The 25,272-nt window shown below is 38.0% G+C and overlaps 1 protein-coding gene across 5 annotated transcripts; it reads left to right on the top strand.

Moving 5' to 3' along the window:
- The first annotated feature begins 175 nt into the window (after window positions 1-175).
- LOC105250521 (sodium-coupled monocarboxylate transporter 1-like) lies at window positions 176-11,367 on the top strand. Of its 5 annotated transcripts, none has more exons than XM_025405906.1 (15): window positions 176-248; window positions 1,446-1,804; window positions 2,983-3,197; window positions 3,292-3,343; window positions 3,463-3,530; window positions 4,133-4,287; window positions 4,757-4,897; window positions 5,225-5,333; window positions 5,394-5,503; window positions 6,349-6,535; window positions 6,605-6,691; window positions 6,799-6,887; window positions 7,000-7,110; window positions 10,507-10,708; window positions 11,010-11,367. In XM_025405906.1, exons 2-15 carry the CDS (start codon window positions 1,540-1,542, stop codon window positions 11,091-11,093), a joined length of 1,875 nt encoding a protein of 624 aa, XP_025261691.1. In that variant the 5' UTR covers window positions 176-248; window positions 1,446-1,539; the 3' UTR covers window positions 11,094-11,367. The 5 variants fall into 5 exon arrangements, with proteins under 5 accessions (XP_025261691.1, XP_025261694.1, XP_025261690.1 ...); XM_025405909.1 differs by having other exon boundaries at window positions 184-362; XM_025405905.1 differs by having other exon boundaries at window positions 184-368.
- Window positions 11,368-25,272: the final 13,905 nt, after the last annotated feature.

Genomic DNA, 25,272 nt, shown 5'->3' with positions numbered 1-25,272 from the left:
TAGGTCGTATTATCCACTTATATTTTCTGGCCGTGGGGGTATAACCCGTCGGTCGGTCGTACTCTGTACTTTATGCTCATTGTTAGGCTTAATTAGAAGATTGTCGCAATGACACTATCGTGACGCGTGTAATCGCAGCGCGGTGTGATTCTCTTCCTCACCCTGCTATGCTGCAATTCGCGTCAAGGTAGTCGTGTCTCGGCTTCCGCGATAGAGTTACCTATTTTGCGCCTGGTTGACTTGAAAGTGTATAGTACTATTTTATTCGAACTCTTGTAAACCTCGAATCATTTGATATTCGCGTACTTAACTTGACATTATTGAGGATACAGTACAATTTGGAGATTAAATTCGATTTTAATGTAAAAGTTGGTAAAATAATCATTAAAATTATTATAACTCTTTCAAATTAATGTAAAACACTTTCAAATGTTAACAAAATTATTATAACTCTTTCAAATTTATGTAAAACACTTTCAAATGTTAACAAAATTTTAATAACGATTTTAATAACGAAATTTTAATATCGAGGAATTTTATTGTACTCTCTAAAAGTGAATCAGTGTATTATCACTGAAAAATAGTAAATAGTCACTGATTACAGCAGTTATAAGTACAGCACTGTAAATCAGTGTGATATCTTATTGAAAGAATCAGTTAATAATTTTGACTGTTTCAATCGGTAATATTTCTCAATATCAGTAATATTTCTTTCGTTATTGTCAGTAATATTAAACTATAATTCATTTCTCTATCTATTTCATATAAAATTAAAAATTTTATTTATATTTACTAAATATTTATTATATTAAAAATTTTATTTTATTTATATTAGATGCATATTGAACTTGTTATTTAAATAGATAACGGTATTTTAATACGATAGATAATGGTATTTAAATAGATAACGAACGAATAATTTTCATTAAGTCGCCAGACATTTATTTGTCCGACTTATAAATATCGATTTAATATCTGAAGCCTCTCTATTGAGCTTGTATCAGAAATTAAATCGGAGTAATACTTCTAATTTTAAATGTCTCTTTGCAAACTTTATATAATTCTTATAATTAAAATTAAATACGAGAAAGATAGCGATTGTAACGGTAAATGAATGAACTAGCAATTACTGGTTTTAGTAAAATTTACTGATTTTACAGTGAATTTTATATTAACTGATCATAATCAATGAGATATAAGATAAAATAACAAAAAAATAAGCGTTTGATTGAAAATCAATAAAATATTCACTAATTTTCAGTAAAATCGTATTTTACTGTTTAAATTAATGATATTTTCACTGATTCATTTCTAGAGAGTATGAATTATCAAATTGTGGTAGCGCATCCCGCAGATTTTTTCGCTACCCCATATTCTTCATGATAAATCATTGCGTGACCGTCCACTGCTATTTTCGTGACGATAATAAAAAGCGTTGAATTTAGATTAGAACGATCGGAAGATTTTATTCTCGACAACAATATACATTTTTCCACTGCGGTACTCTATAAGATCGACGAGATTCCGTTTTGCAACAAAATGACTTCGGAGGGTACGTCGGATGATCTAGGCTTGCCTAATTGGGTGCCGGAAATGCCCACTGTACAAGAAATCAGCGAGTCGATGCAGAATTTTGGTACATTGGATTATACCATGTTCGCGATAATGTTATTTGCCTGTGGCATCGTCGGCATCTACTTCGGCTTTATAAAAAAGTCCTCGGGTGAAGACGAGTACCTGGTCGGCGGAAGGAACATGAAGATGTTTCCGGTCAGCCTCAGCCTGATAGCGAGCTTCATATCGGGTAGAGCTATATTTTCGTATTCTATTAATTTTATTCTCTGCTGCGATCATTAGAGATAAAAAATATCAAAACATGTGTATAATGTACATTTATATTTTGATAAAATAAGAACAATTCGAAAAAAAATTTGTATATTGTCAGTTTGATTTCTTCAACTTATTTATTTATTAATTCTTCGATTTATTTATTTTTATTTCGAATTTACAGTACCGGTCAAAAATGTATCATCTTTATGCTTTTTGAAAATAACTTAATTTAAAGGGCATATATTTCTATTTAGTTAAATATGTTTAATACCAAGTATGTAAATTACTGAACAATAAACTTTTCATTCAATAATGAAAACAGCAACGCAAGAAAAATTGATTAAATATATATAATACACTTTGAATTAATAAGTTACCCTCAAAAAACGTAAAGGTATATTTTTGGCCGATACTGTATCTATATTTGTCAAGCATGATGAAAAATAGACTAATGTTTTATAGTCTTTTTTTTATAGGTTTTTAATTATGTGAGAAGCCCAGTTTCTAATGCAACATCTTTATATACATTTATTTGCCATGTTGCATATGCTTATGCATGATGGAAAATTTCCATCTAATCATGATTTTTTTCCATGACACGTGACAGTTTTATTCTAGATGATAATAAATTAGATTAGATAAGCAGGCAAGTTGTAAATATCTTGTCACTTGTGCAAATTCTTTAAATGTACGATAGGAATATTTATACGTAAGGAATATTTATACGATAGGAATATTTATACATAATTGCACAGTTAAGCACTGTATGACACGAATAATGTATATATTTTTGGAAACGTAAAAAAAAAAGAGATAAAATTAATTATAGAGCTTGTGTAATGTAATAATAATAAAAATTGTGAGGGGGTAATAATAATAATAATCAATATGTGCTATATAAAATATCAATTTGTCGAAAAATTCCAAGACTAAAACTTTATAATAAATTATGCTTAATAAGCATAGACTGAAATTTTTTCCATACATTTTTTATTCTATTCTTAATTTAATTTAATTTAACAAATATATTATTGTACGTATATATAATTTCAGGGATAAATTCGATTTGAATGTAACTTGAGTTATAATAATTATTCAATGTTGGGAATATATTATGAGCTAAGTTTTTCTAAAATTGATCGAACAATACAGGTATCTCATTGCTGGGTACTCCGACGGAGGTATATGTGCATGGTACGAGTTTCCTTTTCATCACTTGCGCGGTCATCGTCGTCGGTTTCGTCATGTCCAACGTATTCCTGCCAGTCTTCCATGATCTCAAGCTCACTAGCACATACGAATATCTCGAGAAGCGTTTCGACAAAAGAATGAGATTGCTAGGTTCACTCCTCTTCGCCATCGGTATCGTAAGTAAACCCTCAAAGAAAGAATTGTATAAATTTCTTTTTTCGCATATTTACTATCTTGAATGATATAAATATATATACGATATATTTTTAGATGACTTGGCTCCCGATTGTCATCTACGTACCCGCATTAGCCTTCAATCAAGGTGCATCTTCCGCAAAAAAGTTTAATAAGAAAATTAATTGAATTAAAAATTAATTAAATTGACTTGCAAAATATAAGAAACTATGCGTGAAAAATCATTTTCGACATCTTTATTTTCAGTTACGGGAGTGAATGTACACATAATCACGCCTTTTGTGTGCATTGTTTGCATATTCTACACCTGTGTGGTAAGTTGATCGAGATTTAAGAGAGGAATATAAATGCAAGACAAACTCAGATACGGACGCGAATATTCAATTTAAAACATAATATACAATTGTGTTTGTCTTGTACATATATTTATTTTTATTATAAAAAAATATATTTAGAGTATTTTAAAATTAGACCAAATCTTTTTTAACGCAGATCTTTTTAAAGCGAATTCTTTGATCAATTAGTCAGAATGTTTATCATGTTTTGCAAGCTTCTAATTATATATTTTTTTTAACATTAAATTAATTCTATTATATTAAAATAAATTTTATCTAAAATTAACTGAAGAATATTTTTGAAGTATAGTTTATAAAAAATGTCTTTTCTTCAATCGCTTTTATAATTCCGAAATTATTCCCTCCATATTTTCGTCAAGAAAAAAATCCTCTTTAAAATCGATCAAAAAAATCTGCTGAAAGGATGTCTGGTTTAAAATGTCTTATATGTATATATGTATATATATCTTACGGAATTACATTTCATAGTCAGATTAGATTGATCCAACTAATGAATTCTATTAATAGCACTAGGAAAATAATTTAATCCTTTACTGAAATAATTTCTTTATTGCATTCAGGGCGGTCTCAAGGCAGTAGTGTGGACGGATTTTATTCAGACTTTCGTCATGTTTGGCTCCATGTTGTTAATTGTAATTAAGGGCACAGTCGACGTTGGTGGAGTATCTTTAGTGATTCGGAGAAATCTAGAATCCGGAAGAATCGAATTACCTACGTGTGTACATTCAATGTTAATACAGAAGTCCTCATTCCGTTATCTTGACATTCGAATAAGCCTAGCTTTATATGAAAAAAAAAGATTGGAGATTTATAAATGATAAAAATTACAGTTTTTAAATATTGTTTAAAGAAACAGATGTATTTTTTTATTTCATAAAATACCCGAATGATTAAAAATATTGTATGTCAGTTGAAAAAACACACTCTAAACTAAAAATTTGGAAACGCTTTTTAAAAGTCGATATTTTTAAGATTACTCATACATATCCATTTTATTTTATTTTATACAACTTTTTATTTTATTTATTATGCTCTTTATTTTGTATATTTTTTGTTTTTTGTATATTTTTCGTTTATGTTTTATGTAAATCAGTTTTCATTAATAATTAAATCTAATTTAATTTATCTGTATTTATTTATCGATTTATAAATTTTTGGAGTAATACAATTATCTCACTTAACAGGACAGATTGGAGCCCTTTGACAAGACATACAATTTGGGCGCTCACGATAGGCGGTTTCGTACACTGGTTACAAATCGCTGGTATCAATCAAAATATGATTCAACGGTACTTGTCCCTTCCTACTGTACAATCAGCTAGAAGGTAATATTTTACTTTTTTATAAATTAAAATATAAAGAACATTTTTTACAAGAATAACATTATGTTTACCTTTAGTATACATAATTATATATCAATTTAAATTTATTAATTATAATAATTATTATTTATTATAACTATTATGTAAAAATTTTTGTGTTTTTAAATTAAATAAATAAATTTATTTCATGTGTCTTATATACAATTGATAATTACAAATATATATTGTACATGTAATATATTGGACATGTAATAAGTTATATAAATTAATTTCTACGCTCTTTTATATGTGTATACATACAGCTTCGTTTTTGACAATTATGTGTTTTAGAGCACTCTGGTGTTTTATATTCGGAGTTTTAACACTAATTGGCATGTGCGGATACTCCGGTCTACTGATTTACGCTTGGTATCATGAATGCGATCCACTCACGACTAAGGTAACGTTTATTTAACCCCGAACACTGAACATCGATTAACGTATATAATGCATGATACAGCTGGCACGTGCCAAGGATCAACTGCTGCCACTGTTGGTCATGAATGTTTTAGGAGAATTTCCAGGATTGCCCGGTGTTTTTGTGGCCGGCGTGTTCAGCGCTGCACTCAGGTATTCACATTTATAATTAATCAAAATAAAATGATATTTATATTATAATTATAATAAAAGATATTAGAAGAAGATATTAAAGAAGATGTTTATAAATATATTAAAAGATATTGAAAGAAGATGTTAAAGACATTAAAAAAAGATAAAAAAAAGACGTGTATATTTTTGAATACATATTGAACTATATGTAATATCTTAATTTTACATAAACCATAAAATATCTGGTAAAATATTCATTTTTTTATCTTTCCTTAATACTTTTATGTACAAAATAATGAGAGAAATCAATTGGTGTAAAGAAACACATAATTGTTTCGAAGAAAAATATGCAATTTGCAATTAACAATTACATATTTTTTTCTTAAAAACAACTGCGTGTTTTCTTTACACCGGTTAATTCTTCTCATTATTTTGTACATAAAAGTATTAAGGTAAGATAATAAAAAAATGAATATTTTATTAGATATTTTATGGTTTATGTAAAATTGAAAAATTTCAAGCCTCATAACTCGAAAAGTACTCAATGAAAGAATACTTTATTATAGTGTTTTGGAAAGCTCTCGTGATAAGCTACAAGAATATGTAAAAGTATGTCTCATTTAAAAAGTTGGAGGTGACCTTCACGTGACCTTCAGTTGATTCTTCAAGGTCAAACTAATGGCACCAGCTTATGTCTTTCTTCAAGCCATACAACTTTAGTCTGAAACATTTTTGTCTTAAACTTATGGATTTTGAGATATTTTAGTGTCTAGATTAAAATGGCCTACCTTGTGTATATATATATATATATATATATATATATATATATATATATATTATTATTATTATTTTGGATTTCTATTTAGCTCGTTGTCAACCGGTTTAAACTCCATGTCGGCAGTAGTACTGGAGGATTTCGTCAAACCCTTCATTAAAACGCCGTTTACACGCAAAACCGCCGATCGCTTCATGAAGCTTACAGTCGTTGTTTTCGGCACGATCTGTGTCGCTCTCGTTTTTGTTGTCGAGCAAGCGGGTCTTCATGTGCTCCAGGTAAATAAATCGGAAGTAATCTGTTAAATAATGTAATCCGAATTTTTTGTCTCCTGTACTCTTTTATAGTTATCCATGAGCCTGGGCGCTATCACTAACGGACCGTCTCTCGGCATTTTTATCATGGGAATATTGTTACCGTGGGTTAATGGCAAGGCATGTGTTTTAACGATAATTTTATAATACTTTAACTTAATAGAAATTATATTATCCGAATCTGTATCCATAAGAATAAAAGTCCTTGCGCGTTTTTAATTTGCTAGGGTGCCCTGATCGGAGGACTCGCAGGTCTGAGCTTTATGGGTTGGCTCGGCCTTTCCGCTGAAGCGGCCATCGCCAGTGGACAAATTAAGTTAGTATTAAAATTGTCATAAAAATGTTCCGAAAAAATACTTTTATATATACCATGTTATATATCATGTTGTTTCCTTTCAAAAAACACAATCACATATTTTTTCTTTCAGATTCGATGTAAAACCCGTCACTACGGAGGGGTGCACCTACTCGTTTCCACAAGTGGAAAATTTACTACTCTCTGTACCGCCGGATTCGATTCTGGATGACGCGAATGGAGAGTAAGTTTTAGAGAATGTCGTTAAATTTAATTATACAGGATGTTTTATTGATTTCTTACACCTCAAATAACTCCGTTACTTTTACATATACGAAAAAATGGTGAAGGAAGAAGTTCTATGAATTAAAAAGGCAAACACGATAATGAAATTAAAAAATCGTATTAGTCATTTTAAATGTTATTTTAAGACCGATATTTTTTTAAAATGAGATCATGATTTTAGGTAGTGATGTTTTAACTAATTTCCAAATGAATCCATGTGTATGTATAATAACAAGCGAAATTTTAGATTTATATAAAAACGTTACTTTTTAATTATTACAAAAAACAGAGTAGGTATATGATAGATTTTTTGACGCAGAAGATGGATTTGGAATATCACAATATTTCTCTAGCAAGTCAGGTTTTTGAGTAATTGTGGTTAAATAGTCAATAATGGCTATTTCGACCAATTTTATGAATTTATTATGGGGAACTTAATTTTTTGATATATTTTTGCCAATGACATTGTATAGTACTAGTCCCCAGATAGCCAAATGCAATGAGATTGTTGTCATGTTGCCAATAATTGTTGTAGCAACTAATTTTAACAAACTAGAGACAAGGTAAGACAACATTATGTCTCTTACATTGAACTCACATGAATTCATGTGCTAATAACAGCAAATTGATTGTAACGTATCAGCATATTGTTGCATGTTATAGACTATAGACAATGTAATATACCAATATTGCAGATTCCATTTGCTTCGTTAATTGCATGTAGAAATACATATAACTGCATTCGTAACGCATTATATTCCGATGTCAGCAAGTATACTGCAAATATATAATAATACATGCAATGCATTTGTTGATTGATTATGTTATATCAAGCTTGGCTATCTAGATTTTTATCTTTCAAATCTATTATCGATTGATGCCGGACGATTTTTTTTCAGATACAAGTTATAAGAATATAGGAGTGTAATAAACCATTCCAAGTCAACCGTGCTATCCTTCTGTCTCATCACGAATCAAAATTTGGGTAGAGCATAAATTTTTGTACACCGTATGTCACTTTTCGAAATTACTCATACGGCACAGAAATATTGCAGCAACATTGCAGAAATATTTCTTTGCAAGATTGCAACATTGCGAAAAGATTGCAGATGTTGGTGCAACGCAATATTGCAGCAACGCAATATTGCAGGCTTGTAAAATGTCCGCTTGTAGAAATATTGCAATGCAACATTGCAGTAATATGACGGTGCAACGTATTTATAATATTAAAACTCGTTTTGCTACAAATGCGGATATTGTTTTAAATTTAATAAATAAACTTTGAAAATATAAAAAAAATGTTTAAGAAAGATAGGAAAAAATGCCTTTAAAAAAACATCTATTAGTGTTTTTATTAGATGTTTCTTAAATATTTATCTCAATAATATTACATAGAATTATTTTACATACATTCGACACAAGAATATTTTAATACGTGCAATAAATGAATTATTTCCTATTTACCTATTCAATTAAGAAAAATCTCTTTAATATCCTGAAACCCAATGAAGGATCCAGATTATTAAACAAATTATTTGTTTAATAATCTTGATCCCTCATTAGAATTCAGAATATTAAATAAATCAAGTCAGTTCATCGCCGGAAATCAAACTGACACAAGAAAAGAAATATAATTACTACATTAATCCTTTGTAGACCTTATATCCATCTTAGATGAATTCGAATACGAAAGTTAGTTAAGTTGGGTAGTAGTTAGTTAAATTGGGTGTTGCCGCGTAGCGGCAAGTAAACAAACACATGTTATACATTTTCGCTATGTTAAAAATTGCTGCAACATTGCCAAAGTAATATTACAAAATAATGTCTCTGCATGCATTATTTCTGTAACATTACACTGCAGTGAGCAATATTGTAACTTTCCAGCAATGTTGATGCAAGCTTCTGTGCTGTATGGGTAAAAATTGCGCATCCAATGTATGCAGAACCACAATAAAAAAGTGTAAAATTTAGAAAAATTCATCAAAAAGTGTAACAACTGTATTAGATATATTTTTATAGGACTTTTTTCGAGAATCGAACCTGACAGAAGTGAAATTTCAAAATGGCGGATTTGCCATATTGATAATTATGCAAATTTCTTTCCCTCAACATAAATTTTCATATATAACTTTATATATTATAACTCCATATTAACTTATAGCATCTATATCTCAATAAAAAAAATTGTCTGAAAATAGAATTGAAAGATAAAGACTAAGTACTATTATATAAGATAAAGTACTATATTATATATAGCCATTGATAAATTATTTTAAAAAATTAAGCTGGCCTATAATAAAATTATGAAATTGGTCCAAATAGCAATTTTTGAATCATTTAACTACAAATTATTCAAAAACCTGATGTGCTGGAAAAATTTTGTGGTCAGATTCATTTTTAGCGTCAAAAAATCTATCAGATTTATATGCTCTACTTTTTGTAACTAATTCTCTCAAACCTATATAATTAAGATATATTGTTCATCCCATGTTATTATAGTGTAAATTTGGAGCATGAGATTATTTGAAGGTCTTGTTATTATACATACATGATTGAATCCCTTTTGAAATCAAGTAAAATATCATGTGTCTAAAACTATATAGTTTCAAAAAATATCGATAACTTTGAAATATTGTGCTTTCAAGTTGATTGTATCTTTTCTTTAGATTCATAACTTCTTTTTTTATCATTTTTTTCACATATTTAAAGGCCGGTAATAACTGTATCAACTCTCTTGTGTAGAGCATTTTAAATTAATAATCAGTACAAAAGTCCTCTACCATTTTACGATTTTTGCAACAAAAAAAATTAATATGAAATTAATTTTAAAAAATCGATTAATTCATACGAATGAATACAATGAAACAAAAAGAGACAGTTCGATGTTACGTGGTTGCTAAATCGAGAGGAACAAACATGATGCATATAATTTATATACGTAATTGTTGTTATTTGAGAAATGCCTCTCTCAATACTTCGTTATGCACCTAATAACAACCACATGACAATGGACCGTCTCTTTTCGCCGCATGCAAATATTCATATGAATTGATTGATCTTTATTAATTAATTTCTTTTATTAATTATTATGAAAATAGCAAAACAGCACAGGACTTCTCTATTCAGTTTAATTTGCTTTATATCTGCACATGAAAGTGATACAGTTATTACTGGATACTTTTTATAGAAGTAATAGAGTTATTTTTGGTGTGAGAATTAAATGAAGTACACTGTATATCAATTTGGTGTAGATGGATAACTAATAATTTTGTGCAGCTTATTAAGATAAGGAATTAAGATAGAATCGTGCGATTTAGAATAAAATATAAACGTTTTATAATAAAACATATAATAGGGAACCATGGGCATTATACCGTCTCAGTTATCTTTGGTATACCATGACCGGTGCCTTGACGACTATAACAGTCGGGCTTATCGTAACTCTCATTACTTCCCAAAATGTTGAAAAGTTAGATCCAATGCTCCTGGCGCCGTTTATGAGAAAATACTTGAAGACTTCGAGCAAAGATGTTCTGTCTGAAGAACTTCAGATCAAGGTATTTTATTATTTTTTTAAATTAATTCATTTTATCATTTTTAATTGAATCTTTTCCTATTAAAAATAACCATGGTTTCATGTCAGTCTACTTTCTGTTCAAAAATTCTGCTGAATTATCAATATATTACTAGGAATATATTGGTAGTTTATTTACTATTGGGAATATGCATTGTGTGTTTTAATATATAAATATATTAAAATGTTTTTCTATTAATAAAATATTTTTTTAAATATATTAATATTAATAAAAAATAAAAAAATAATTTTTTAATACATTTGATTTATTGTTTCTATTATAGATTACAAAATCTGAAAAGGATGAGAAGATGGCATCTCGCGCTATCAACGAAGATGATAAATTTTTAGAAGCGACTTTGACATGATGTGTAATATAATTAAGTTACATTAATTGTATTATTGAATTTCCGAATTCCTGAATGTATTAAAAAGATAGTGTGTAATTCGACACTAATGTGGCATATCGTTTTGTGTACTAAAGTGTAGAATTATACTAACAGAAGCTTTGTATATGAAGTTTATACATGTGATACTATATATTCTTGATAGTGTTGTAACATGTATATTGTAAAAATTGTTATAGGTCGTTGTGCATATTGTTTTTACTTAAACGCTGTAATAAATAAGGATACAACGAGAGTGTATAGTTTTACTAATTAATAATAGATTTCATTAATTTTTTATTTTAAATTGTACAATGATTCAAAGAAATACTGGAAAATATAAATATGATAATTGATGCTGTATTTTTCAAAAATAAATAGAATTTGAAAGTAAAGAATTTGAATTTTGAATTATTAAAAACAAGTCTACACAATAAAAAATTTTGTGTTAAAATTAACATATTTCACATGTCTCAATTTATCCACTCTAATTTTAAAGTTAATTTAACAGAAGGCAAGTATGTAAATAAATAACACAAGTAATATGTTTAAAAATTAATACAAAAAGTGTAACACTTAAACTTTATTTGGAAATAAAGTTTATGTTAAATTAATATATTTATAATGTTGAATTTAATTAAAAGAAAATGTTATTCTTACATTTTTATGATAAATAACAGAAGAGATAAGTACTGATAATATATACTGATTAAAACAGTCAATATTATTAATTCTTTTAGTGAAATATTATTGATTTACAGTGCTATAATTACTTATAACTGTTGTATCAGTGACTCTATTTACTGTTTTCACTGATGATATATTGATTCATTTTTAGAGTGTGTATGAATGCATTGTTTTATTAATTCAACTAGAAAACAAACGTAAAAAATGTATTTTAAACGTATAACGAACGTACAACAAACGGTTAACGTAAAAAAGAACACATATTTTAAACGTTTTTTAAATGGTTTTTAAACGTTTTTTTATCAGAAAAGAAACGTATTTCTTAACGTTTTTCAAGTGGACATTTTAATCATGTAGAAACATTTTCAAGAGTCAGTTATGAAACGCTTCGAAGAAACATTTGTGACGTTTTTGAAACGAATATGTGTTACCTGGGTAGCAAATAAATAATAATTTAAACACTTTTAAATATTAACAAAATTTTAATACCAATTAACATCGAGGAATTCTATTGTATAGATTATTAAATTGCAATAGCGCAACCCGCAGATTTTTTCGCTAACCCGTAGGGGTAAACAGTACAGTTATTAGCCACTCTACAATGATTGGCCACATTTTAAAAAATTAAAGATTAAAAGGAAATACTATTAAAATGTTTTTAATTACAAAAAAATATTTAATACATTTTTCTGCTTCAAATACAATTAATATTTAATTATTTTCTATATATTATAATTTATATAAATAAGGATTAAAATGACTTTGGTAACATACTTGAAAATTGTCGCCATTCAATTAAAAAACCCTAAGAGTGGAACCAACAATTTGCAAATTGTTTAATGTTTTTATGACATATAATTTTTGTTTTCGTGATAGACATGCATTAATAAAGTTTAAATTTTGTAAAAAAAATTCATATCGGTGAAAATAACATATATATTTTAAAAATTATGTTATGCCAACGACTAACATACGTTTTACAACAGTAATTGGCCATTCGGCCAATTATTGTTTTGTGGTTATGGAAACTATGTTATAGTTATTGACCTCTTACATCGAGTGACAGATAAGACAGTAAGTTATATTTGTTATTACTAAAAAGATATATTTTTCAGCTGTAACAATATTAGAAAAGAAAAAACTTGCTGAAAAATTAAAAGAACAAAAAAAATTAGCAAGATTACAAAAACAACAGGAAAAAAAATGATGTCACAAAAAGTTAAAAAAGAAAAAATTGACAATAAAGAAAATACTGATGGAAAACCAAAAAGAACAAGGAAAAAGAAAGAAAGCAATTTTAAAACCAAAAATTTTGAAAAATGAAATATTTCCAAAAAAAGTTCGTCTAATTAAAAATAATACTTGTTAAACAAAATTTGTTTCTCTTGTTTATATTATAATTAATATACAATTAATAATAATGTTTATCTCTTATGTTAAATATATGTAATAAAATATATATTGATTTAATAATTTTAGTTTTTTGATGCCAAATAATTTCTTTGTCACTGTTTAATTATGTACTCATTCTTGCATGGATAGAGGATAATCACTGTCAAACTGTTAGACAATAACTGTGTTAATATGGCCAATGACTAACTTTTTTGATAGGATAAGTGTTTTTTACATAATTTTTATTAATTCCTAAATTTTTATGATGGTTTTTATTTTATTATGAATCATTATTATTTTTTACAACTATTAGTAGTAATTTTTTTTTCTAAATTATTAAATTCAGGTTAATAATTCAATTTTTGTTTTGCGATCTTGCTTAAGTGGCCAATCACTATACTGTTTACCCCTATTCTTCATGATAAATCATTGCGTGACCGTCCACTGCTATTTTCGTGACGATAATAAAAAGCGATGAATTTAGATTAGAACGATCGGAAGATTTTATTCTCGACAACAATATACATTTTTCCACTGCGGTACTCTATAAGATCGACGAGATTCCGTTTTGCAACAAAAAGACTTCGGACGGTACGTCGGATGATCTAGGCTTGGCTAACTGGTTGCCGGAAATGCCCACCGTATAAGAAATCAGCGAGTCGATGCAGAATTTTGGTACATTGAATTATACCATGTTCGCGATAATGCTAGTTGCCTGTGGCATCGTCAGCATCTACTTCGGCTTTATAAAAAAGTCCTCGGGTGAAGACGAGTACCTGGTCGGCGGAACGAACATGAAGACGTTTCCGGTCAACCTTAGCCTGATAACGAGCTTCATATCGGATAGAGCTACATTTTCGTATTCTATTAATTTTATTCTCTGCTGCGATCATTAGAGATAAAAAATATCAGAACATGTGTATAATGTACTGCGACGCTTTTTCAATTCTAATTTTTATTCTCGCGGGGGAGCGGAAGCGCCGTCAAAAACACAAGGGTTTTGGTGTACTCGCGATCGGCGGGACAGGGATGGAGGGTGTCCGCGCGCGAGCCGCGGCGGAGCGAAGGCCGTCTCGATACCTCGGAAATGGGCGCCAGGCACGGTCTCTCACGTACCAGTTTTCACGAATTTTTCGAAAAGCGCGAAAGAATACGACAGCCCGCTTCGCCACGGGCTGGCTAGCTCGCCTAACGGTAGAGGGACGGGGTTTGAAAGAAAAAGTTAATTGATTGAGCGAGCTTACTAAATTGACAGACAAAGACGGACACAGAAATCACAGATGATCGCCAGCCAAATAAAGAACGCGAGCTTTAATAAAAAAAATAACAGATTTATTAAGAGAGTAAGAAAGTATTAACAGAAAAGAAATAACATTCGATACAGAATGGAAACAGAAATAATGTACTAGCCACGAACTGACAATAAATCTCGAAACGCTAGAAAAACGCGCGATATTCTAAGTCGATCTAACAAAGAGCGTCTATTACGGAGGCTTCCTAAAGTCGAAGCTCCTGAGAACAATAATTTCTATAACGGAATTTTGGTAATTCGAATTCTTGCTAACGGTCGTACCATACGCGATAGAGAGAGAGAGCGATAGTACCGGTCTATCATTCGCAGCTTCGACAGCCTCGCGGAGATCTTACTAATTAATTGCGTATCTCGCAATTTCCTCCGAGCGTACTCGAAGTCGACAACCCAGAAATAAGACAGCCGATTAGTGACGCAATAAGCGAAAAGATATTAGTTTCGCGAGGAGAGATCTCGCATACGATTGGCGGACGATACCGGCGAAGTTCGATAGCCGGCGGCGGTCGAAGATTTTTCCGCCTTTTTCTGCGACGCTCGCAACTTAAATTTTTCTGGCAATCTGGGCGATGCGACAATGTCGTGTCACACCCCCGATACCTTCAACAGCGTGAGAATTAATTATCTTCTCGGTCTCAAGGTAATAAGGAAGGCCGGGCGACCTTCCCGCACCGTGCCTCCTTCGATAGCCGCAATATTTGCCAGGAATTTCCTGATCTCAGATATCGATACTTAGAATCGTGCGATACCCGCACACCGCGACAATTTCGAGGAATTAAGTTTCTTTTTTTCGAGACGAACAACTCGCACGCACACAATGGACGCGACAATAATACGCAGTTTCACGCAATATTCACGAACGACGATGATACTACACGAAGACTCATTAATCACGACCAATTACGTTCCACAGACTCGCTCTGAGACATATTTCAGAGGTGCGAGACGCGGCTTCGACAACCAAACGACAGCCCGTGCGAACTACGCATCGCTCGCGATTTACGACGCACGCGGTCGATACCCAACGATCGAACGCTACGCGTCTTACGCACCCTGATACCCGGAGAGAGACGAGAATTACCCTATGATACGCACTTCCGTCGCCAGTGTCCGCGCTTCCCCAGCCGCTTGTCTCCTGTCGCCCGAAATGCACAAAATCGACCGACTCAGCAGAAGGCTCGAGCGGTCGCGATAAACGCCGTAATGACGACGGCGACAGAATGGCCGGCGAGCGGACACAATCACGCTCGCGGAGTACAAAATTACGTGGGCAACCTCACCGATGAAGGCTTCTCCCGGCTGCGGGGATGATCCTCGGTCTCGTCCTTCCCGGTCCGTCTCGTTCCCGAGCCCACTCACGCGACAATACACGATATATATTTTGACTGCTTCCGTCGAGCGGCCGCGGCAAAGTGATCCCTGGATCTCGCGATCCAGGGTCGATAGCGGGGTCGTTGGCCGCGCAGGGGGATGCGCGGACCCCCGGCCAATTAGCGGCCGACACGCGCGAGGTCCTAGCGCCTCGCGCCCCATGCGAGGCATTATCGCGCCCCGCGCGAAATAGCGCCAAATCTAAACGCTGTCGCGGGCCCTTGTATGGCCCGGGTGAGGTCCTTCCCGGACGTATCCTCTCCTGGAGGATGGCTGTCGCAGCGGCTGTCGTTCCCGGTTGTCGGGGGGAGGCCATGCTGCTCTCCCCTGTCCGGATTCACGATGCAGGGCTCTCTGGGACAGGATCCTCGGCTCTTATAAATTTCCCTCAGCTGTCGTTTTTAGCGGTCGCGGGGAGGCGATGCTGCTCTCCCTTGTTCTTCGGTGTTCGGTGGTGAGGTGCCTCAATCCAGACTCGATACAAATACAAGATAGTAAAAAAAAAGAATTAATATTACACGCCATTTAGTATTACTCGCTCGGCTCTCCGGGGAGTACGATAGCTCTCTCTCTCTCTTGACCTTGGGCGCGGCCACTCGGCTTTGCCCGTCAAAATTGCCGGGGCGAATGTACGCGACGTGACGGCCACGTCACATCCCCCCATGCCAGGAGAGAGCCCACCGGCTTCGGCTACCCATTACAGCCGCTAAGGCGGACTATTCCGTCCGCCCGCCGTGGTTCGGGCGACCGAAGTCCCCGGAGCCGAGGAAACACGTCAAATAAAACATTAAACACAAAAAAAAACAAACAAACAAAAAATTAACGATAATTAAGAAACTGAGGCCTACGATACTTGGCGAGCCGTTCAACCGGCTTCTTGCGAGTGTACGTCGCGATTTCGTCTCTCGTTGGGGTTCTGGGCCCGTCCTACCGCGTTTGACTTCGCGCGATCTTTACGGGGCTACTATTCAGCGGTCTGTGTTAACCTACTTGGGGGGGGGGGAAAGGAGGAGAGAAAGAAAAGATAAAGTAACGCCGAGTACAGATTAAACTACAATTATTTATTAGGCTAACTAACTATAAGGCCTAATGATACATAATCCTCGCCTGTTGGACAGGGGGTCGATAGCCCGGGAGGCAGCTCTTAGGCGAGCCGACGACAGCCGTTTTCAATAGGGCCTCGGGCGGCCATTCTTCCGAGCCTTGCGACTTCCCGAGGAGCGGGGCCGGTCATGGTCCTTTCCTTCTTTATAGGGGCCCTGCGCCCGCCATCCCTCACGGCAACGGGGGCACGCTTTGATCGTGACCCCCGGAGTCCCGCAACGAAAACAGAAGAGCCTCTTTTCCTCTGCCGGGCACGCACCGGCGACATGTCTCCTGGAACCGCAGTTCCAGCAGCCTCGACGCCGACGCGGAACCGGTGATGAGGGGGAGGGCCCGGCGGTCGGACTTAGGCTCTCCCGGCAGGCGGGGGAGATCTCCCGCACATCCGGGGACGTAGAGTCCGGTTCGGGGTATCTGGGTGACACCTGCACCGCCACCTCACTTCGGCTCCCGACAGCCACCTGGGACTCAGCGTCCCTTGTCGCCACGACAGCCTGTATCCCGATTTCAAGTTGGGCCGGGAAATCGCGCACTATCGCGCCTCTGGTAGTTGTGCGGCTCTCTATTATCCCTCGCGCTTCCTCGGCCAGCGCCGTCCCGAATCCTGGACGCGTCTCGTCGAATACGTCCCGGTATTGCTCCAGGAACCTGCGAGACATCGTCGCTTCTCTTTCTCTTTTTCGTTAATTGCCTAAGGGAAGGGTAGGAGGTGGTACATTATACAATTTTAAATCCTTTATGTGTACTTTGCCTAATGATCTACCCGCGTCATCATGCAACTCATAAACCACGGGCTATAATATTTTCGCGATAGTAGGGACCGTGGAATTTTGTCGCTAATTTAGCCGATACGTTCTGAGCGGCCGACGACAAGATATGTTGCCGCTTCAAAACTCGCTCGCCAATCGCAAAACGTTGATCTCTCCTACGCAGATTGTAATATCGCGACTGTTTTTCATGCGCAGCTTCTAAATTTTCTATTATCCATTCGTGTAAAGCTTTTATCCTCTCCATGCGTTCTTTCCAATTCGCGGGATTCGTCTCCGCGACCTCGACAGCTCGTGCCTGCTCATGCCTTCCACGCACGGTATTTATCGGCTGCGGTTCCCTACCAAAATTTAAAAACGCAGGGGTTGCCTGTAGCGAAGTATGGTACGCAGTGTTATACGCGAATCTGAACTCAGCCAAGTGTAAATCCCACTCGCGGTGATCGCTTTCAAGAAAGGCCGTTATCATAGTCTTAATCACCCTATTGACGCGTTCCACAGGGTTTGCCTGAGGATGGCACGGTCGTATGAGTTATGCCGTGCTCCTCCGCAAAAGCCTGCAGTTCGCGATTAATGAATTCCGTGCCGTTATCCGTCAGAAGTACTCGCGGCGCGCCCCACCGATTCACGATCAATTCCGTTAAGAGTTCGCGGATCTTTTTGCCGGTTGCTTTTCGTAGGGGGCAACATTCAATCCACTTCGTGAATAGGTCTTGTATGACCAAGATGTACGCGTTCCCGCTCTTACTCGGCGGAAACGGCCCCATAATATCCGTGGCGACCACCGTCCACGGAGTTTCGACAGCCCTACGCCCCATCAAACCCATCGGCAAATTTTGTTCTACCTTTGTTCTTTGGCAAACATCGCAATGTCGAACATAACCGGCAATTTCTTTGAACATTCGCGGCCAGAAATAACGCGTCGCTACCCTCTGATAGGTTTTCTCCACTCCGAGGTGACCGGCTTGTGGAGTATTGTGAGCCTCTCTAATGACGTTCGCGCGCGCTTCTCTCGGCAGGACCAACTTCCACTGCTCGAGATCGTCGACAACCTGTGAAACGACTGCGTTCGGTAATAAAGCTGGTCGTTATTAATTCTCCAGCCCGGATTGTTGCGTGGCTCGTTTTCCACGTTTAGAACGCGTGCATCGTACCAAGCGTCTCCGGTAATCGCTACAGCGCATAATTCAGCGGTATCCTCGTACATGCGCGACAACGCGTCTGGAACATGGTGCAACGCTCCCTTCCGATGTTCGATCTTATAATCGTACTCTAAGAGTTCTAATGCCCATCGCGCTAAGCGGCCAGTCGGATTCTTTAAGTTGTGAAGCCATCTCAAGCTACTATGGTCCGTGATAACTTTAAAACTATACCCTTCGAGGTACGGTCGGAACTTTTTGATGGACCAAACGACAGCCAAACACTTCTGTTCTGTCGTGGAGTATTTCTTCTCGGCCTCCGACAGCGCTCTACTCGCGAACGCGATGACATGTTCTACGCCTTCCGATTCTTGCGTTAAGACCGCTCCTAAACCAACCGAGCTCGCATCCGTCTGCAAGGTGAACGGCAGTCCGAAATTCGGACACGACAGCATAGGCGGGGACGTAATGCAGGATTTAATTGTCTCGAATGCATTTTTTTGTTCATCCCCCCACTCCCAAGAGAAATTCTTTCTTAGGAGACGGGTTAGCGGTTCTAACTGAGTTGCACATTGTGGTATAAATCGGCGATACCATGACGCCATTCCAATAAACCGTCTTAACTGTTTTATATTTTTCGGCGGCGGATACTCGACTATCGGCGCGGTTTTGTCAGGGTCTACCTTAAGCCCTTCCTGTTGAATTAGAAACCCAAGATATTTAACTTGAGACCGACAGAATTTGCTCTTTTCCGGGTTTATCGTTAGACCTGCCTCTCTAATCCGTTCTAATACTCGTTTCAACCAAATTAAATGTTCGTCAAAAGTGCGCGTTACGACCACGATGTCGTCTAAATAAGCGAAAGCGTGAGGTTCCATCTCGGGACCTATAAGTCGATCGAGCAATCGCTGAAATGTCGCGGGGGCACCGGTGAGCCCGTACGGCATGCGGGTGAAATGAAATAACCCTTTCCCCGGTACCGTGAATGCCGTTAATTCGCGACTATTTCTTTCCAGCGGAATCTAGAAATAAGCCTGGCTCAAATCGATCGTCGAAATATAACTGGCCGATCGCAATTTATCAAGGATGACGTTCATGTACGGTAGCGGGTACACATCCTTTTTCGAAACGCTATTTAACTTACGGAAATCCAGACAAAATCTATAGCTACCATTCGGCTTTTTGATCATGACTATCGGACTAGACCATTCGCTCTTCGACGGTTCTATTATTTTTGCCGCTAACATTTTATCTACCTCCGCGTAGATAGCTTCTTGGATTTTCGGCGAAACGGGATAATATCGCTGTTTAATTGGACGATGTCCGGCTACATCGATCCTATGTTCCGTCAAATTCGTTGCTCCCGGTTTATCCGGATCGCCTATTATATGTTTCTTTAGAAATTTCGCCAATATCTGATCTTCGCGCGACGATAATTCATTTAAACCACAACAAATAAGCGGATCAGATTTCGACAGCCGAATTTTCTTGGCCTTGCGATTACGCGTCGCTTTTGCGACAGACAGCCCATTTTCCGGCCTATCAACATCTAATTTCGTTTCCGCTACTCTCTCACCTATCGACACGAAAGAGCTACTTAAATTACGAGTGGCCGTATTCTCAATAACATTCAAATGAAAAACGGGATCTAACGGTTGATTCTCAAAGCGATACACCTTGGCTGGTTCATTTTCGAAGTACCATTCTTGTCGCGAAAAATTGACCGTCATACTAAATAAACTTAAAAAATCTAGCCCTACTATACACGGAATAGCTAATGACGGCAACGCATACGCTCTCACATTATGAGTTCTACTATTTAATGTAAAAGGAAGATTCACCTCCCCCCTAACCCGTGTCGTCTGGCCGGTTGCCGTAACGACTCGTCGGCCATCTGACTTTCGAAAATTCGTATTCGATTTCTTTACCAATTCTATAACGCTAGAGCCTAAAAACGTACGAGTCGAACCACAATCCACTAAAGCGCCAATTTCTTTACCTAATAAATTAATTCGAACAAATAACATTGACGGAATGTCCCGACTACTAAAAGCACTGAACGAAAATTCACGACAATTAACGACACGAACAGGGGGTTGGGGTTGTTCAGGAGGGTTTTCAGTCGGGTCCCCCCCATTATTCGACTCCTTTATTCTTTTCCCGAACAGTCAGGACACGTACGTAAAGTTACCTCCGCTCGACCGCATCTATAGCAGTGCTTCCGCGGAGCGGCTTTGCAATTTCGCGAGATGTGTCCGACACCCTCGCAATTCCAACATTTAATTGTAGAATTACGCGCGACTGTCGACTCTACGGCTGTCGCCCCTGACGACGACGAACCACTCTGCGCGGCCTCGGTCGCGGCCTGAGCTGTGCGATTTTTATTTCTTCGCGACTTTGATTTTGCCTCCGTCCCCTCCTCCGAGGTGCTTAACGCGGCCAGGGTCTCGCGGCCTCGGGTCGCCGGCTTCGTATTACGCGGCGCGTGATAAGCGAGATCGGGGAACGATTTCTCCGGAGTCGGAGGAGCCCGATATCGTTGCGATAGCGAATAACTGGCTTCGACGCGAATCGCTAAATTTTCTAAGGCGTCTAATTCTCGTACTTCATCTCGACGAAGAGATTGTTGGAGTCGCGGTAATAAGTTCCTAAACGCGCAGCTGACTTGCTCCGATTCCGTCCACAGCGGCGATAATCGATCTAACATGGTTCTCAAACACGTAAAATAATCGGTGACAGGCTCATGTTCACCCTGAGTCTTTCTCATGATTTCCTCGCGCAGAGCGTACTGAAAATCTGGGTCGCCAAAGCGCGTTCTCCACGCGTCTTTAAAGACAGCCCAGTTCGACAGCCTATTACGCCTACTGCGGAACCAATAGAGAGCCATGCCCGTTAGAAAAAATGGCAAGCAACGCAAAATATCCTCATCCGATATAGGAACTAACTCGCGACCTTCCTCAATGCGCAGCAAAAACGTCTCCGCGTCCTCCCCTTTCGTACCCGAGAACTTCAGGTTCCACTTCCGCATGACGTTATACGCAGTCATTGCGGAATTTCCATTATTGTCGCGCGAAAAATCTCGACTTTCAGAGCGAGGAGTATCGCGAGAGCCTGAGGGTGCGCGAAATCTTGCTTGGTCCATGGGGCTATCCGGTCTGGCTATCGCGTCGACGGGGACTTCCAAAAGTTCCTCGTTCGACATTTTAATCGCTTTAAATTTTCGCTCTTCACGTACGCGACGCAGCAAACGTGCGGTCTGAATAGAATAACTTCCTTCCGTTGGAAGTTTCCGCCGCTCTAATTTTTCGAATAATTGTTCGCGATTTAATACGAAAATCCAGTCGTCCTCTGGATCGACTTGACTCATACGATACCGACAGAAAAACTTGAAACAAAATAAATATGTTCGAACTCGGCCAGATGTGGCCTCGACAACACTATAATAACCGTCGACAGCTCAAGAACACGAGACAAAGCCGTTATTGTTCGAATATCCTAGAATTGACAACAAATATGTGAAGGTTGGCAACAGAAATTTCCAACGAAAGTCTAAATCACACCAGAAACGAATACACGACCAACGAAAATAATAATCACGCACGAAACGAATACACAATCATAAGAAAAAATGACTTTGAACTAACTCAATAAATAATTTTAGCTCGCACAAGCTCCTCGAACTTTTTCTTACTTAACGCGAAGTCCTTGGTTTTTTTTTTTCAAACGTTAAATTTTGCAAAATAATCTCTGTTAGAATAATTAATTTATTTTTGCAACGAAACCTACGCCCAAATTTTTGCGACGTTGCTCTATGTCGAATTTTGCAACGTGGCTCTACGCTAAACTTTCACGACCTGACCTATGTTAAACAAAATTACGTGGCCTATGCGCGATATTTTCTTTGAAACGTGGCCCCACGTTGGGCGCCAAATTTTTGCGACGCTTTTTCAATTCTAATTTTTATTCTCGCGGGGGAGCGGAAGCGCCGTCAAAAACACAAGGGTTTTGGTGTACTCGCGATCGGCGGGACAGGGATGGAGGGTGTCCGCGCGCGAGCCGCGGCGGAGCGAAGGCCGTCTCGATACCTCGGAAATGGGCGCCAGGCACGGTCTCTCACGTACCAGTTTTCACGAATTTTTCGAGAAGCGCGAAAGAATACGACAGCCCGCTTCGCCACGGGCTGGCTAGCTCGCCTAACGGTAGAGGGGCGGGGTTTGAAAGAAAAAGTTAATTGATTGAGCGAGCTTACTAAATTGACAGACAAAGACGGACACAGAAATCACAGATGATCGCCAGCCAAATAAAGAACGCGAGCTTTAATAAAAAAAATAACAGATTTATTAAGAGAGTAAGAAAGTATTAACAGAAAAGAAATAACATTCGATACAGAATGGAAACAGAAATAATGTACTAGCCACGAACTGACAATAAATCTCGAAACGCTAGAAAAACGCGCGATATTCTAAGTCGGTCTAACAAAGAGCGTCTATTACGGAGGCTTCCTAAAGTCGAAGCTCCTGAGAACAATAATTTCTATAACGGAATTTTGGTAATTCGAATTCTTGCTAACGGTCGTACCATACGCGATAGAGAGAGAGAGAGCGATAGTACCGGTCTATCATTCGCAGCTTCGACAGCCTCGCGGAGATCTTACTAATTAATTGCGTATCTCGCAATTTCCTCCGAGCGTACTCGAAGTCGACAACCCAGAAATAAGACAGCCGATTAGTACGCAATAAGCGAAAAGATATTAGTTTCGCGAGGAGAGATCTCGCATACGATTGGCGGACGATACCGGCGAAGTTCGATAGCCGGCGGCGGTCGAAGATTTTTCCGCCTTTTTTCTGCGACGCTCGCAACTTAAATTTTTCTGGCAATCTGGGCGATGCGACAATGTCGTGTCACACCCCCGATACCTCCAACAGCGTGAGAATTAATTATCTTCTCGGTCTCAAGGTAATAAGGAAGGCCGGGCGACAGTCCCGCACCGTGCCTCCTTCGATAGCCGCAATATTTTGCCAGGAATTTCCTGATCTCAGATATCGATACTTAGAATCGTGCGATACCCGCACACCGCGACAATTTCGAGGAATTAAGTTTCTTTTTTCGAGACGAACAACTCGCACGCACACAATGGACGCGACAATAATACGCAGTTTCACGCAATATTCACGAATGACGATGGATACTACACGAAGACTCATTAATCACGACCAATTACGTTCCACAGACTCGCTCTGAGACATATTTCAGAGGTGCGAGACGCGGCTTCGACAACCAAACGACAGCCCGTGCGAACTACGCATCGCTCGCGATTTACGACGCACGCGGTCGATACCCAACGTCGAATGCTATGCGTCTTACGCACCCTGATACCCGGAGAGAGACGAGAATTACCCTACGATACGCACTTCCGTCGCCAGTGTCCGCGCTTCCTCAGCCGCTTGTCTCCTGTCGCCCGAAATGCACCAAAATCGACCGACTCAGCAGAAGGCTCGAGCGGTCGCGATAAACGCCGTAATGACGACGGCGATAGAACGGCCGGCGAGCGGACACAATCACGCTCGCGGAGTACAAAATTACGTGGGCAACCTCACCGATGAAGGCTTCTCCCCGGCTGCGGGGATGATCCTCGGTCTCGTCCTTCCCGGTCCGTCTCGTTCCGAGCCCACTCACGCGACAGATACACGATAATATTTTTTGTTGCTTCGTCGAGCGGCCGCGGCAAAGTGATCCCTGGATCTCGCGATCCAGGGTCGATAGCGGGGTCGTTGGGCCGCGCAGGGGGATGCGCGGACCCCCGGCCAATTAGCGGCCCGACACGCGCGAGGTCCTGGCGCCTCGCGCGCCACGCGAGGCATTATCGCGCCCCGCGCGAAATAGCGCCAAACTTGAACGCTGCGCGGGCCCTTGTTGGCCCGGGTGAGGTCCTTCCCGGACGTATCCTCTCCTGGAGGATGGCTGTCGCAGCGGCTGTCGTTCCCGGCTGTCGAGGAGGCCATGCTGCTCCCCTGTCCGGATTCACGATGCAGGGCTTCTGGGACAGGATCCTCGCTCTTATGAATTTCCCTCGGCTGTTCTTTAGCTGTCGCGGGGAGGCGATGCTGCTCTCCCCTGTTCTTCGGTGTTCGGTGGTGAGGTGCCTCAATCCAGACTCGATACAATAAAATAGTAAAAAAAAGAATTAATATTACACGCCATTAGTATTACTCGCTCGCTCTCCGGGGAGTACGATAGCTCTCTCTCTCTCTTGACCTTGGCGCGGCCACTCGGCTCGCCCCGTCAAAATTGCCGGGGCGGATAGACGCGACGGGACGGCCACGTCACAGTACATTTATATCTTGATAAAATAAGAACAATTCGAAAAAAATTTGTATATTGTCAGTGTGATT

The sequence above is a fragment of the Camponotus floridanus genome, unplaced genomic scaffold, assembly GCF_003227725.1.
Source record: "Camponotus floridanus strain SB8 unplaced genomic scaffold, Cflo_v7.5 scaffold126, whole genome shotgun sequence".
Lineage (NCBI taxonomy): Eukaryota > Metazoa > Arthropoda > Insecta > Hymenoptera > Formicidae > Camponotus > Camponotus floridanus.
Note: the sequence above shows the minus strand (reverse complement) of the source record. Positions and strands in the feature narration are given on the sequence as shown.

Excerpts from the sequence above, each read along its gene's own strand:
- LOC105250521 (XM_025405906.1), top strand. The coding sequence starts at position 1,540 with ATGACTTCGGAGGGTACGTCGGATGATCTAGGCTTGCCTAATTGGGTG. Across the intron at positions 3,198-3,291 it reads TCCTCTTCGCCATCGGTATC|ATGACTTGGCTCCCGATTGT; the intron begins GTAAGTAAACCC and ends ATATATTTTTAG. Across the intron at positions 6,692-6,798 it reads TACCGTGGGTTAATGGCAAG|GGTGCCCTGATCGGAGGACT; the intron begins GCATGTGTTTTA and ends TTAATTTGCTAG.